At 45.6% G+C, this 12,991-nt stretch overlaps 1 protein-coding gene across 1 annotated transcript in view; it reads right to left on the bottom strand.

The window, feature by feature from the left end:
• Positions 1 to 12,547, bottom strand: part of LOC126252350 (metabotropic glutamate receptor 2-like) — an 84,768-nt gene extending 72,221 nt beyond the window's left edge. Inside the window, exons 1-2 of the mRNA XM_049953240.1 lie at positions 12,518 to 12,547; positions 12,099 to 12,426 (exon numbers count right to left, since the gene is read on the bottom strand). Of these exons, the coding sequence (XP_049809197.1) occupies positions 12,099 to 12,426; positions 12,518 to 12,547 (358 nt within the window). The remainder of the gene's footprint in view (positions 1 to 12,098; positions 12,427 to 12,517) is intronic.
• Between the last annotated feature and the right edge of the window lie 444 nt (positions 12,548 to 12,991).

The raw sequence follows: 12,991 nt of genomic DNA, 5'->3' as shown, positions 1-12,991 counted from the left end.
CTTCTTTGTTAGTTCATTCTTATTGTTCCCTCTTTCGTCTAGTACTTGTAGTGTATTACCTACCGTTTCCTACAGCTTAACTTTTTCCTACAGCTTACTCATATTTTGCTCTGAATTTCGTATGTGTTGCACCATTTTAAGCAGTCGATTGCTTTTTTTTACCTCGAAAAATCACCTGCAAGACTTTTGCTACCATTATCAAGCATGAAGTCAGGAATGCTTCTCTAATGCCTTTACCTTTCCGAAAGTCAAACTGTTCGTCATATAACAGATCCTCAATTATTCTATGTTTTTGAATATTGTTCTTCTTCGCAACTTGGATGCATGAACTGTTAAGATGGTTTTGGGGAAGATTTCGCACTGATTAGCCATTACCGTCTTACGAATAATGTTGATGATATTTTTCCGGATGTCTGATGACATGCCTAAGGTCTCACAGATTCTAATCGTGATAATGGTAAAATGTCAGAAGGGATGTTATCTATACTTTCTGCCTATTTCTTATCAATTGTTCCAAAGCACTATTAAAGTCTCTCCTTAATTTTGACGCCTCCACGCCTTCCTCAATGACTCCAGTTACTTCCTCAGTCACGTGATTAGCCAAGTCCCAACGTACTGTTTCCACCTGGACCGGCCGGTGTGGCCGAGCGGTTCTAGGCGCTTCAGTCTGGAACCGCGCGACCGCTACGGTCGCAGGTTCGAATCCTGCCTCGGGCATGGATGTGTGTGATGTCCCTAGGTTAGTAAGGTTTAAGTAGTTCTAAGTTATAGGGGACTGATGACCTCAGATGTTAAGTCCCATAGTGCTCAGAGCCATTTCAACCATTTTTTGTTTCCATCTGTCTGCTTTTCCCTATGCACTTAACCGTCGAATTCCTAATCCACTCTTAAGGTTGAAGCCCTTGATTTTTCATGCAATACTGCTGTAATTTTTCTGTTCATTGACTCATTCTATCCGACGACTATTCGTTCTCAATTTCTTCACTTTTTTCCAAAAAATGGTTCAAATGGCTCTGAGCGCTATGGGACTCCTGAGGTCATTAGTCCCCTAGAACTTACAACTAGTTAAACCTAACTAACCTAAGGACACCACACACATCCATGCCCGAGGCAGGACTCGAACCTGCGACCGTAGCGACTTTTTTCCAGCAGACAGTTTGTCTTTTCTTCTTTAAACTTCCAATTTCTTTTACTGATATTGCTGTCTTTGTCTGAATGGTTTTGTCTGATCGACCGAAGTATTTGCTCTGTTATCGGGTTTCTTCGCAATTACCTTTCTTGGATCTGCCTTCGTCTGTCCGCCTTGTGTGATTGCACTTTCTCAGAGTTTTCTGGTCCTCTTCAGCCGATATGCCTACTGTGGTATTCATTATGTCATTATCCTCATCCGCAGATTGCTTCAAATGCACCTCGTTATTCCTCATTACTTCAGCATCCCTCTTCTATCCACACTGAGGCTTCCAATCGATTCTCTTAAATTTCAGTATTCTCCTTTTCATTACTAAAATGTGATAGGAGTCTATATCTGCTCCTGGGTACGTCTCACAATCTAACATTTCATATCGGAATCTCTTGTGACCATGAAGTGATCCAGCTGGGATTTTACAGTGTTTCTGGAACTTTTGCAAGTATATCTTGTCTTGTGATTTTCTCATAGTCCTCCATATTGCAAAAAAGAGATTGCAGACATTCTGTGAAACACCGGAGGAATGATGTCTGATGGCTCTTGGAAATGACACAGTTTGTGGCAGGTAAGTTTTTCTACCCTAAGCTTATTCAGTAGTAGCGCGGTTTCCGGTATGTTGTAATACACAAAGTGGCAAATTGCCTGTCACATTTGAAGATATTTTTACCGTGTGTATCAGCCGAGTGGTGCTGTTCTTTTCAATACACACTTTTTCTTTCTGACACTGGAAGGAACCTTCGAAAAAAACTCCGACCCCAGAATGTGTTTGGAAGTTGATGAACCACACACAATACAAGGCCCCTGTCCACTGCGCCGCTGTTAGGAGAAGAAGTTTGACTAAGTTCCTAACTACCGTTCCAGATGCAAGCGATGACGTAACTCATACTCCGTGTGTTTACTTGGGCGCTTAAAGCCCGTCAGTCTGTTCTCCTGCTGTGCGGTAACACAATTTGGTACTGCATAAAACCTGACCTTAAATAAATATACAGATGGTCAATTGGTGAACCTGTCCCCATGTAAGCGACCTACCCTTGTTGCTGATGCTGAGTAATTGCTTAAAGGGCTTAAAGGGCCCGAGCAGCTAAGAGCGTTAGTATCCTATTCATCGCATTCACTGATTTCTCTACGTATCAGGTATCATATAAATTCTGTGTGAAAGAGCGAAAAAGGTGTTGTAAATAAATTTTTTGGATGTCCGTCCTTTTGGCGGGACGTCTTTGGGACCAAGGCTACTATTGTGAGACGATAAAATGCCTACAGCCGTCCTTATGATTTTATTTATTTTAATAAATGAATAAATAAATAAAATCATAAGGACGGTTGTAGGTGTTTTATTGTCCCACAATAGTGTTCTAAATGTTTGCGTAGTGTGTATCTGAAGTGGAAGAGGGCAACCAACTAGGTATTCGCCTAATGGGATGTAGGATACAACCTAAAATCCACACCCAGGCTGGCCTTCACACGGAGCCGTCGTCGTTAATCCGATGGGAGGATTCGATTCGGGTGTCGCCATTCCTTTTCGTTCCGGAAGCGGTAGCGTTAACATCTGCGTCTATACAGACGGCTGGTTGGTTCCCTTACTGTCTCCTTTTCTCTTTTACGATTTCACCCGGCATGCAGGTTTCTCTCCTTATTAGTGTTTGATCGACGGTCATTGATACAAAATCGCATAGCCTGTGTTGTGATGAAATGCGATGCAATGTTGTTTCTTCACAACACAGCGGCCGATAACGGGCCGGCGACTTACAAATAATGTGTCTCCCCTGTACGGCAATAACATTAACGGCGTGACTACGAAGGCCTCCCCGGCGTAATAATTGATAAAATTCTTCTCGGGTATGCAGCCGGATCATGACGTCTTCAAGACACAATATTTCTGCGGTCCAACTGGCCGCCATCATCAGGTGAGAGCGCTGGTGCACAATCTCGCCGGAACTGACTTCCCAGCGCAAAAGGCAGCCCATATATAGGCCGCAGAAGACCCACAACGCGTGCGCGAGAAGGTGCCGTAGCTGCCCTCTAGTGCAGTAAACATGCCGCGCCGCCGGTGGTGGAAAGAGGCGAAATCGAGATATCGCTGTCAAAAATAAAAGAAATTAAAAAAAAAATCTATTCCGACGATTGAGACGCAGACCGTTGTTTTTTAATGTCAGATAACACCGGGTCCCAAGTCTTACTTAAAAGATAACCCTTGTCTCTATTAATAAGATTGTCAGATAAACGAATCTCTATTGATTCTTTTAAAACACAGTCCCAATAGCGAGATGCAGGGGCAACCATTTGTGTCGCATCATATTGCATTCTGTGTCCCTGGGTGAGACAATGCTCCGCCACTGCGGATTTCTCGGGTTGAAGCAGCCGTGTGTGCCGCTGATGCTCAACACATCGGTCCTGAATGGTCCGGATCGTCTGACCAATATAAGCCTTCCCACAGTGGCAAGGCATCTTGTACACACCGGGCTTCCTCAAACCCAAGTCATCCTTAACAGAGCCAAGAAACGCTCTAAGCTTGGCCGGCGGACGAAAAATACTTTTGATGTGATATCTTTTTAGAATTCTTCCTATCTTCGAGGAAATGCTCCCAGCAAAAGGCAGAAAAGCCACCGATTTGCAGGTATCTTCTGGTGGTTCAGGCGATGGTCCAAACTGGAAAGCACGACGGATCTGTTTATCTGTATAGCCATTCTGCTTGAGCACAACCTTAAGGTGGTCCAATTCTTGTGTCAAGATTTCTCCATCTGAAATGGCATAAGCTCTTCTCGCCAACGTTCGCAGGACCCCTGTACGCTGGAACGATGGATGACAGCTAGAAGCATGCAGGTAACGGTCCGTGTGCGTAGGCTTCCGATAAACACTGTGTCCCAGTGTCCCATCATCCTTTCTGTACACCAGAACATCCAGAAACGGAAGCTTTCCATCACTTTCCACCTCCATGGTAAACTTGATGCTAGGAGGCCAAGCTGAAGAGATTAGGCAAGAGGTCTCACATACATTGCGGCGGGCGCCGCCTCCACGGAGTAATATCTCCTCTCTCGAAAGGGCAGCCGTCCGATCCATTAGAGAAGACGAGGATCTGATAGTTCTACCAGCCGACAAAGGCAACGCAACGGTTCTTCTGTCACGTGATGACTATCTGGGAAAGATGGATCTCTTACTTGAGGACTCAGCATACAGAACATTGCAGGACGACCCAACTGAACGGATAAAACGGAAGACGCTTTCACTGTTGAAGAAGAGTTCTTTACCTGACGCCGTTCTCAAAAAACTTCGTCCTGGTGCTGCCGTGCCACCGAGACTATACGGCCTACCCAAGATTCATAAGAAAGGGGTCCCGCTTCGTCCGATCGTGAGTAACTTGGGTGCTCCTACCTACAATCTAGCCAAGTATTTAGCATCTGTTCTTGGCCCTCACGTCGGTAAATGCGAACATCACATTCCTAATTCTATGGTGTTTATTCAGAGATTGAAGTCCTTGTCTCTTAGTCCCTGGGATTTGCTTGTGAGCTTTGATGTTGTGTCGCTTTTTACCCGGGTTCCTCTGGAAGATTCCTTGCAATTAATTGGTGAGAAACTGGATGAGGACACAACCAGGCTTTGTCGCCACGTGCTGACGTCGACGTACTTTTTATTCAATGACAAATATTTTGAACAGACTGACGGAGTGGCTATGGGGAGCCCACTGTCCCCAATAGTCGCCACCCGTTTTATGGAAGATTTGGAGGACACGGCGCTGAAGACGGCGTCCTTAAATCCAGCCTGTTTTTGGAGGTACGTTGACGACACGTTTATGGTGTGGCCTCATGGGAGAGAGGCTCTTGACCGCCTCCTAGATCATTTTAATTCCCTGCATCCTAGCATCAAGTTTACCATGGAGTAAACCATGGAATTAGACCACCTTAAGGTTGTGCTCAAGCAGAATGGCTATACAGATAAACAGATCCGTCGTGCTTTCCAGTTTGGACCATCGCCTGAACCACCAGAAGATACCTGCAAATCGGTGGCTTTTCTGCCTTTTGCTGGGAGCATTTCCTCGAAGATAGGAAGAATTCTAAAAAGATATCACATCAAAAGTATTTTTCGTCCGCCGGCCAAGCTTAGAGCGTTTCTTGGCTCTGTTAAGGATGACTTGGGTTTGAGGAAGCCCGGTGTGTACAAGATGCCTTGCCACTGTGGGAAGGCTTATATTGGTCAGACGATCCGGACCATTCAGGACCGATGTGTTGAGCATCAGCGGCACACACGGCTGCTTCAACCCGAGAAATCCGCAGTGGCGGAGCATTGTCTCACCCAGGGACACAGAATGCAATATGATGCGACACAAATGGTTGCCCCTGCATCTCGCTATTGGGACTGTGTTTTAAAAGAATCAATAGAGATTCGTTTATCTGACAATCTTATTAATAGAGACAAGGGTTATCTTTTAAGTAAGACTTGGGACCCGGTGTTATCTGACATTAAAAAACAACGGTCTGCGTCTCAATCGTCGGAATAGATTTTTTTTTTTAATTTCTTTTATTTTTGACAGCGATATCTCGATTTCGCCTCTTTCCACCACCGGCGGCGCGGCATGTTTACTGCACTAGAGGGCAGCTACGGCACCTTCTCGCGCACGCGTTGTGGGTCTTCTGCGGCCTATATATGGGCTGCCGCTTGCGCTGGGAAGTCAGTTCCGGCGAGATTGTGCGCCAGCGCTCTCACCTGATGATGGCGGCCAGTTGGACCGCAGAAATATTGTGTCTTGAAGACGTCATGATCCGGCTGCATACCCGAGAATAATTTTATCAACATTAATGGCATATACGTATACTGGTATGATACATGGACGACGACATATCGAAGTCTTGGACTAGGTGTGAGTCGCGCTCGGATAGTCGAAGTGGATAGGGCGACCGTTCGCGTAAAGCGCGAAGTTCGGGTTCGAGTACCTGTCCGGAACATATTTTAACTGTCGTCATTTCATTGTACAGCTGGTGGTGGTTTGAGCCGTGGCGACTGGCGCTAGTTATGCTCCACTTACGTCTCTGTTATCGACACTCGTCTGGTCTTGTATCTCTGACTGTTCCCCCTTTGGTTATCCGGCTTGGTGTGTGGCCGAGCGCTCTCTCCGGTCGGCGTTCTACGAGGCAACATTTTTTGAAGGCAGGTCCTCTCCTCTATCCGCGGAGCCTGGGCTTCCCCTACCTCGCCGCCCTCGCAGTTTCACGGCGAACCGGGTGTACGGTGCTGATTAGTCGGCGAGTTTGCGTGCGAAACGGTGGTGGGTCCGTCATCTCAGGCTGGACATCTTCTCATCGAGTAACTGGAAGCATTACGTTATGTATGGTTCAAAATGGCTCTTGAGCGCTATGGGACTTAACATCTGTGGTCATCAGTCCCATAGAACTTAGAACTACTTAAACCTAACTAACCTAAGGACATCACAAACATCCATGCCCGAGGCAGGATTCGAACCTGCGACCGTAGCAGTCGCGCGGTTCCGGACTGAGCGCCTAGAACCGCTAGAGCACCGCGGCCGGCCGTTATGTATGATTCATCTGATGCTGCTAACCTGTGAAGATTTGTGAAACTTATGGTGGCATGTTGAATCTGCCGGAGATCAGTTAAGGATGGTTCTGAATAAGAGATTGTTATACTAAACTTACGAAGTCTACGGCTTCCAAGTGTTGTTTCCGCGGAGCGGACTCTACGTATTTCGGGAAATTCTAAAGGGAACAGAGTTTTACTGCTTGTTTTTAAATATTCCTTGATGGTTCAAATGGCTCTCAGCACTATGGGACTTAACGTCTGAGATCATCAGTCCCCTAGCCTTAGAACTACTTAAACCTAACTAACCTAAGGACATCAGACACATCCATGTCGTAGGCAGGATTCGAACCTACGACTGTAGCAGCAGCTCGGTTCCGGACTGAAGCAGCTAGAACCGCTCGTTCTCAACGGCCGGCACGGTTCCTTGCACTGCTAATTTGATGTAGTATGTTAATTAGTGTGCTCTTCGGCCAGATTTAGTTTTAGATTTTCTTTTAATATGAAGTGCTGAGCTTTGTTAAGTCAGTGTAATTTTAATTGTTCTTCTAGTCGGCAACTGTCTCAGTTTGGTTTTCAGTAATGTTACAGATAGTACATTGTTAGTAAGCCTTGCATGGTCTTGAAAAAGGTGAATCACGAGTTGAATTTGTCTGCCGCGTGAAATATTTGCTGTTGCAGAAGTGGTCTGGTATGTTGGGCAGATGTGGTTTGTCGCCTTGGCGGGCAGGCTGGGATCGTGTGTGCTTTCGGCGTATTTTCTGCGCTGGCTTGCAGCCTGATCATCTTCGAAATTACTTGGCGGTTACTTTTTACTCCTTTGTTCCGAATACCACCGTGGATAAGCCGTGCTCCCACCCTTTAGTTAAATATCCGGTCTGTCCTCCGGGACGGACGAGATCTTTTTATACGTAACTCAAGGTGAATCATTAGCAATGAACTGAATAGTGTGCTTATGGTGGTGACTCTCTGTGATCCTTTTGCAATCAGATATCATTATTATCTTTAAAATACTGTTTGTGATATTAATTCATGATCCAATCACATAGTTTTTCTAAAGTGAGTTGTATATTTTCTTAAGGGGACAAAGGTCCGAATTAAATTTTTATATTGTTATTCTGATGCTTTAATTCTGTAATAATGAGATTTGTTCTGTAGTTGAAATTAAAATTATGTACCAACCACAAGATTGTCCATCAGCAAAGATTCCGAGCTTCCTATTTCCTTGTGTACCTGTGGTTAAATTGCAATTTTGGTTTCTCTAGCACGTAACTTGGGCAGTCACACAGCTCATGGTTTATATTCCCATGTGCGTATACATTTCATTCCAATCGTCGTTCAAGCAATCTTCGTTCCAGTGGAACGGGATACACGTGGGACCATTAAAAGAAAGAGACTGACCGATTAAACATTAAAATTTACTTACGTGAATCAGAAAATTCGTCGCACTTTCACATACATCTGACGAAAAATCTCACCATGTTTGTATACATTAGTACTCTTCAGTTTTAGCAGCTTCATTGTACGTATTATATGAAGCACTCCGTCATCAGGTCACAAGTGGCCCATCGGGACCATCCGACCGCCGTATCACCCTCAGATGAGGACGCGGATAGGAGGGGCGTGTGGTCAGCACACCGCTCTCCCGGTCGTTACGATGGTTTTCTGTGACCGGAGCCGCCACTATTCGGTCGAGTAGCTCCTCAATTAGCATCACGAGGCTGAGTGCACCACGTATTATATGAACGCCTACTCAATTCACTAAACTTTGCATCTTCCTCAGGAACATTCTGGGTAGATCTTGGTATAAGAGGTCTGTGGACCCCATTTGTTCGTTACAATGCCGCCGCCTGTCGGTCGATTTCTTACCACAATTTAGCTTTCTATCTGTACTGTATTAAAAATACTGGCGCTACAGTAAAAATGCGCGACAGTGAAAATATCGACGATATGCGATACGTGTCTTGTCTGAAAACAAACGTGAATAGCAGCACGTGTTACCGCGTCGCGCCGGCCGAAGTGGCCGCGCGGTTCTGGCGCTGCAGTCTGGAACCGCGAGACCGCTACGGTCGCAGGTTCGAATCCTGCCTCGGGCATGGATGTGTGTGATGTCCTTAGGTTAGTTAGGTTTAACTAGTTCTAAGTTCTAGGGGACTAATGACCTCAGCAGTTGAGTCCCATAGTGCTTAGAGCCATTTTTTTTTACCGCGTCGCTTCCGGAACGGAAGGAATAACGAGCGCCCGAATCGAATCCGCCCAGCGGAGTAACGACGAAGACTGCATCTGACAGCCACCCTGGATGTGGTTTTTGGGTCGTTCCCAACACGCCATTAGGTGAATACCGGGTCGATTTCATTTTACACCTCAGATACATGCTACACAAACATTCAGAACACTTTCTCGCTCACAGTTCTTGGTGCTGACAGTGGGAAGCCCGTATTATTGTTCAGCCCCAGGCTTGCATTGCGTACTGCTCAGTTCTGTCTCACTTTTGTCTTTATGACAGTGTCAGCTGTACGTTAAAAGTGATGGACCGGTTTACCGAGGAAGCGCTGGACGATACTCACCTAAAAGTGTTCACTGAAGGCAGAGAGAGGGGGAAGGGGCGCAACGATGGTGTGCAGAGCTCTTCCCGTTGTGCGCAACCACAGCATTTCCTGCATCAGAGTTTCCTATTTCAAGGCTTCAATGATTTCGTACTACAGGCTACTTCGCTGTTGTGGAGGTATTTTCAAAGAAACAAAGGTAATCAAAGCGAATGAACAATGGTTACATTATTACTTTGCAACAAACCACCGGAACCTCACGTCCTTGGTCAGAAAGTATCCCTGAGCAAACTCTAATATTGTGTTACCTGAAGCCAAGCGGTACTAAGAATTGCTGTAGATTTGTGTTCAGTGATACTGAGCCGCACGCGTGTTACAGTTGATTCCTGTCCGTCATGAAACTGCTTTGTTTGGTGTTCCCAAGCGACAGGTTAGTCGGCGTCTCGCCCGAGAGCCAATCGCCGAGTTTACTTTCCTTTTGGGCGGAATGTTGGTCTGCTGTTCGGTGGGTAATTGGGACCTCTCACCGAGGACGGCAGTCGGATTCTTCATGTTATCGGAGTTTGCGGAAACGGTGTGCATATGTCAGTTGAAGAATCATTGTTTCCCAACGCGTTTACAGTCGTGAGTTTGTGTCACCGGAGTTGGTATTTATCTCACTTCCCTGGTTTGGTTGTGGATGTTGTGCTGCTGGTGTTTACTTACAGCCAAACACATTGATAAGAAGGAAAAAACTATGAGTAATTTTACCGCTGACTGCAGCGCCAAAATGGGCCGTTCACAGTCACTAAATGAATTGTTCGTTCGTTCAGTGTAGGATATCGTGTGTAATGCTACTTAACTATGAGCAAAGACAATTATAATTGTGTTAGATCTCTACATGGATCAGAATTCAGTATTAATGGTAGATGCTTGACTTACTTTAAACTTACCGGTAGAAATAAAACAGGAATCTATTTTAATGTTGATTGCTTCCCGCTAATCGTATGTCTGTTTTTTTTCATCCGCAATACATTCACTTTTTCGGTTATGTGCATTCGAGTAACGGCTCATTTGTCAAGATGGGCAACCGTTTTTACTGTGTATTCCATTTACGTTGCTACAGTAATTATTTAAATTCAAGATTACAGTCCTGAAGTATGCACACTTCTATTCTTTTGTTAAGAGTTCTAAGAGGCTTGTAAGATCTGCTGGCTTGCGATGTGTGTTTACCTGGGTTTAATGTTACCGTGTCTGTTTTGGATTTGAAGGGAGCTAGCCTTATGTTAACGAACCATTTGTTTTCAGCTCTTTTGTTATAGCCTGGAAACTTAATGTTTTTGGTAAAATCTGCGATATTTCCAATGTTGTAGCTATTAACGACTTTATATTTTCTGTCATGTACAATCTGTGCAGAAAGCAGATGTCTGTTATAAGAGTCGAGTGGCACGGAAACGAAGCAATGGTTGACAGGGGAGTGAGAAAGGGTTGTAGTCTATCTGTGATGTTTTTCAAACTGAATATTGAGCAAGCAGTAAGGGAAACAAAAGAAAAATTAAGAGTAGGATTTAAAACCCAGGGAGAAGAAACAAAAACCTTGATGTTTGCTGATGACATTGTAATTCTGTCAGAGACAGCAAAGGACTTGCAACAACAGCTGAATGGTATAGTCAGTGTCTTGAAAAGAACATATAAGATGAACATGAACAAAGCAAAACGAGGATAATGGAGAGTAGTCGAACTAAGTCAAATGGGAATTAGATTAGGAAACGAGACATTTAAAGTGGTAGATGAGTTTTGCTATTTGGGAAGCTAAATAGCTTGTCGTTGTGGCCGAGCGGTTCTAGGCGCTTCAGTCCGGAACCGCGTGTCTGCTACGGTCGCAGGTTCGAATCCTGGCTCGGGCATGGTTGTGTGTGATGTCCTTAGGTTAGTTAGGTTTAAGCAGTTCTAAGTTGTAGGGGACTGATGACCTCAGATGATAAGTCCCATAGAGCTCAGAGCCATTTGAACCATTTTGAAAGTAAATAACTGATAATGGTCGAAGTAGGGAGGATATAAAATGTAGACTGGAAATGGCAAGAAAATGATTTGTTAACATCGAGTATAGATTTAACTGTCGGGAAGTCCTTTCTGAAGGTATTTGTGTGGAGTATGTATGGACAATAAACAGGTGAGACAAGAAGAGAAATGTGTTGCTACGGAAGAATGCTCAAAATTAGATTGGTAGGTCACGTAACTGATGAGGAGCTACTGAACAGAACTGGGGAGAAAGAAATTTGTGACATATCCTGACTAGAAGAAGGGATCGGTTGATAGGACACATTCGGAGGCATCATGTGTTCAACAATTTAGTAGCGTAGGGAAGCGTGGAGGGTAAAAATCGTAGAGGGAGACAAAGAGATGAACGCAGTAAGCAGATTCAGAAGGATGAGGGTTGCAGTAGTCACTCAGAGATAAAGGGGCTTGCACAGGATAGAATATGTGGAGACCCGCATCAAGTCAGTCTTTGGACTAAAGACCTCCACAACAACAACATTGTCTGTCATAACGCTTGTCTTGACGTGTTTCCTTTCTCAATTTTAAAACAATGAGGCAAATAAACATTACAAAAAGTTTTTTGAAAATTTTGGAACAACATCTTAACACTCCCAGATGCACGCTAACCGCTATTTCAGATACGTCGTACTTAGATCGGTGTATGTAGGATAAATTCAAGAGGAATAATGAAACATTGACACATAGAAGGTACACAATGTTGAAAGGCCGTATTACGCTCCAGCCACTAACGTACATCTGTACAGACAGTACATCCCCAATTGTCTGTGTTCTTAGATAAAAGAAGTAATTTACGTTTCCTGTACCTTTGATGAAGTCGACCGCCATCTCCAGACCGTAAGTGTCCATATCGCAGTCGTCGAGTATGTGCGCGCCGATGGTGACGTTGGGCAGCAGCGAGGGCGGCGCGTTGATCCTGTCCAGCGTGTAAAGCATGGTCTCGAGCGCCTGCACGCCGCCCTGCGGCATCACGGGCCCGCACGTCACCGTGTCGGAGCGCTCGTGCACCATCATCAGGCCGCCCAGCACCAGCTCGCCCTCGACCACCGCCTCGCGCTTCACGGGCCAGGTGCCCTTCCACGCGCTGAGGTGCGCCTTGGCTCCGTCTGCCTCCTGCAGGTAGCGCTGCTGCAGCTGGTGGTGGTGGCGGTGGGGGTGGCTGGCCAGGCAGGGGGCGGTGAGCGCCCAGGCGGCGGCGGCGGCGGCCAGCACCAGGGACACCGGCGGGAGGCCGCAGCACTGCCGCCACGGACATCGCTCGCGCTGCGTCTGGCACATGGTTTACCGGAGGCAGAGGTCGTTGGCGCCTCTCCGCCGGTTGTGGCCGCTCACCAGCCGCATTACGTCACACGGTCGCCTGCACTCGCTACGAGGGCGGTAATCCGAAGAACAAAAGGATGGCATCCCTGATAATATTTGGCTTTCTTCACGCTCAAGTACACTCCATTTAATTTATTTTATGTAAGAATGGTGTGTTTTATTCTTCTTGGTATCCTGTATACATTTCACCCCATATCAACCCAGATACTGATATCTGGAGCCTGTTACGCAGAAGATAAGCTATATTGGCAGTATGTTCAAATGTTTTACGTTAGTCCAGTTACGTAAACATCATTGGTATTCACTGTAGATGTATCTCGGAACATAAACACGTCACTTGGATTTAACAGCCCACCAAAATACTTTTTTCTTCACTGCC

This window comes from Schistocerca nitens, chromosome 4 (genome assembly GCF_023898315.1).
Source record: "Schistocerca nitens isolate TAMUIC-IGC-003100 chromosome 4, iqSchNite1.1, whole genome shotgun sequence".
Classification (NCBI taxonomy): domain Eukaryota; kingdom Metazoa; phylum Arthropoda; class Insecta; order Orthoptera; family Acrididae; genus Schistocerca; species Schistocerca nitens.
The sequence above is the reverse complement of the archived record's forward strand: the minus strand, read 5'-3'. Positions and strand labels throughout refer to the sequence as shown.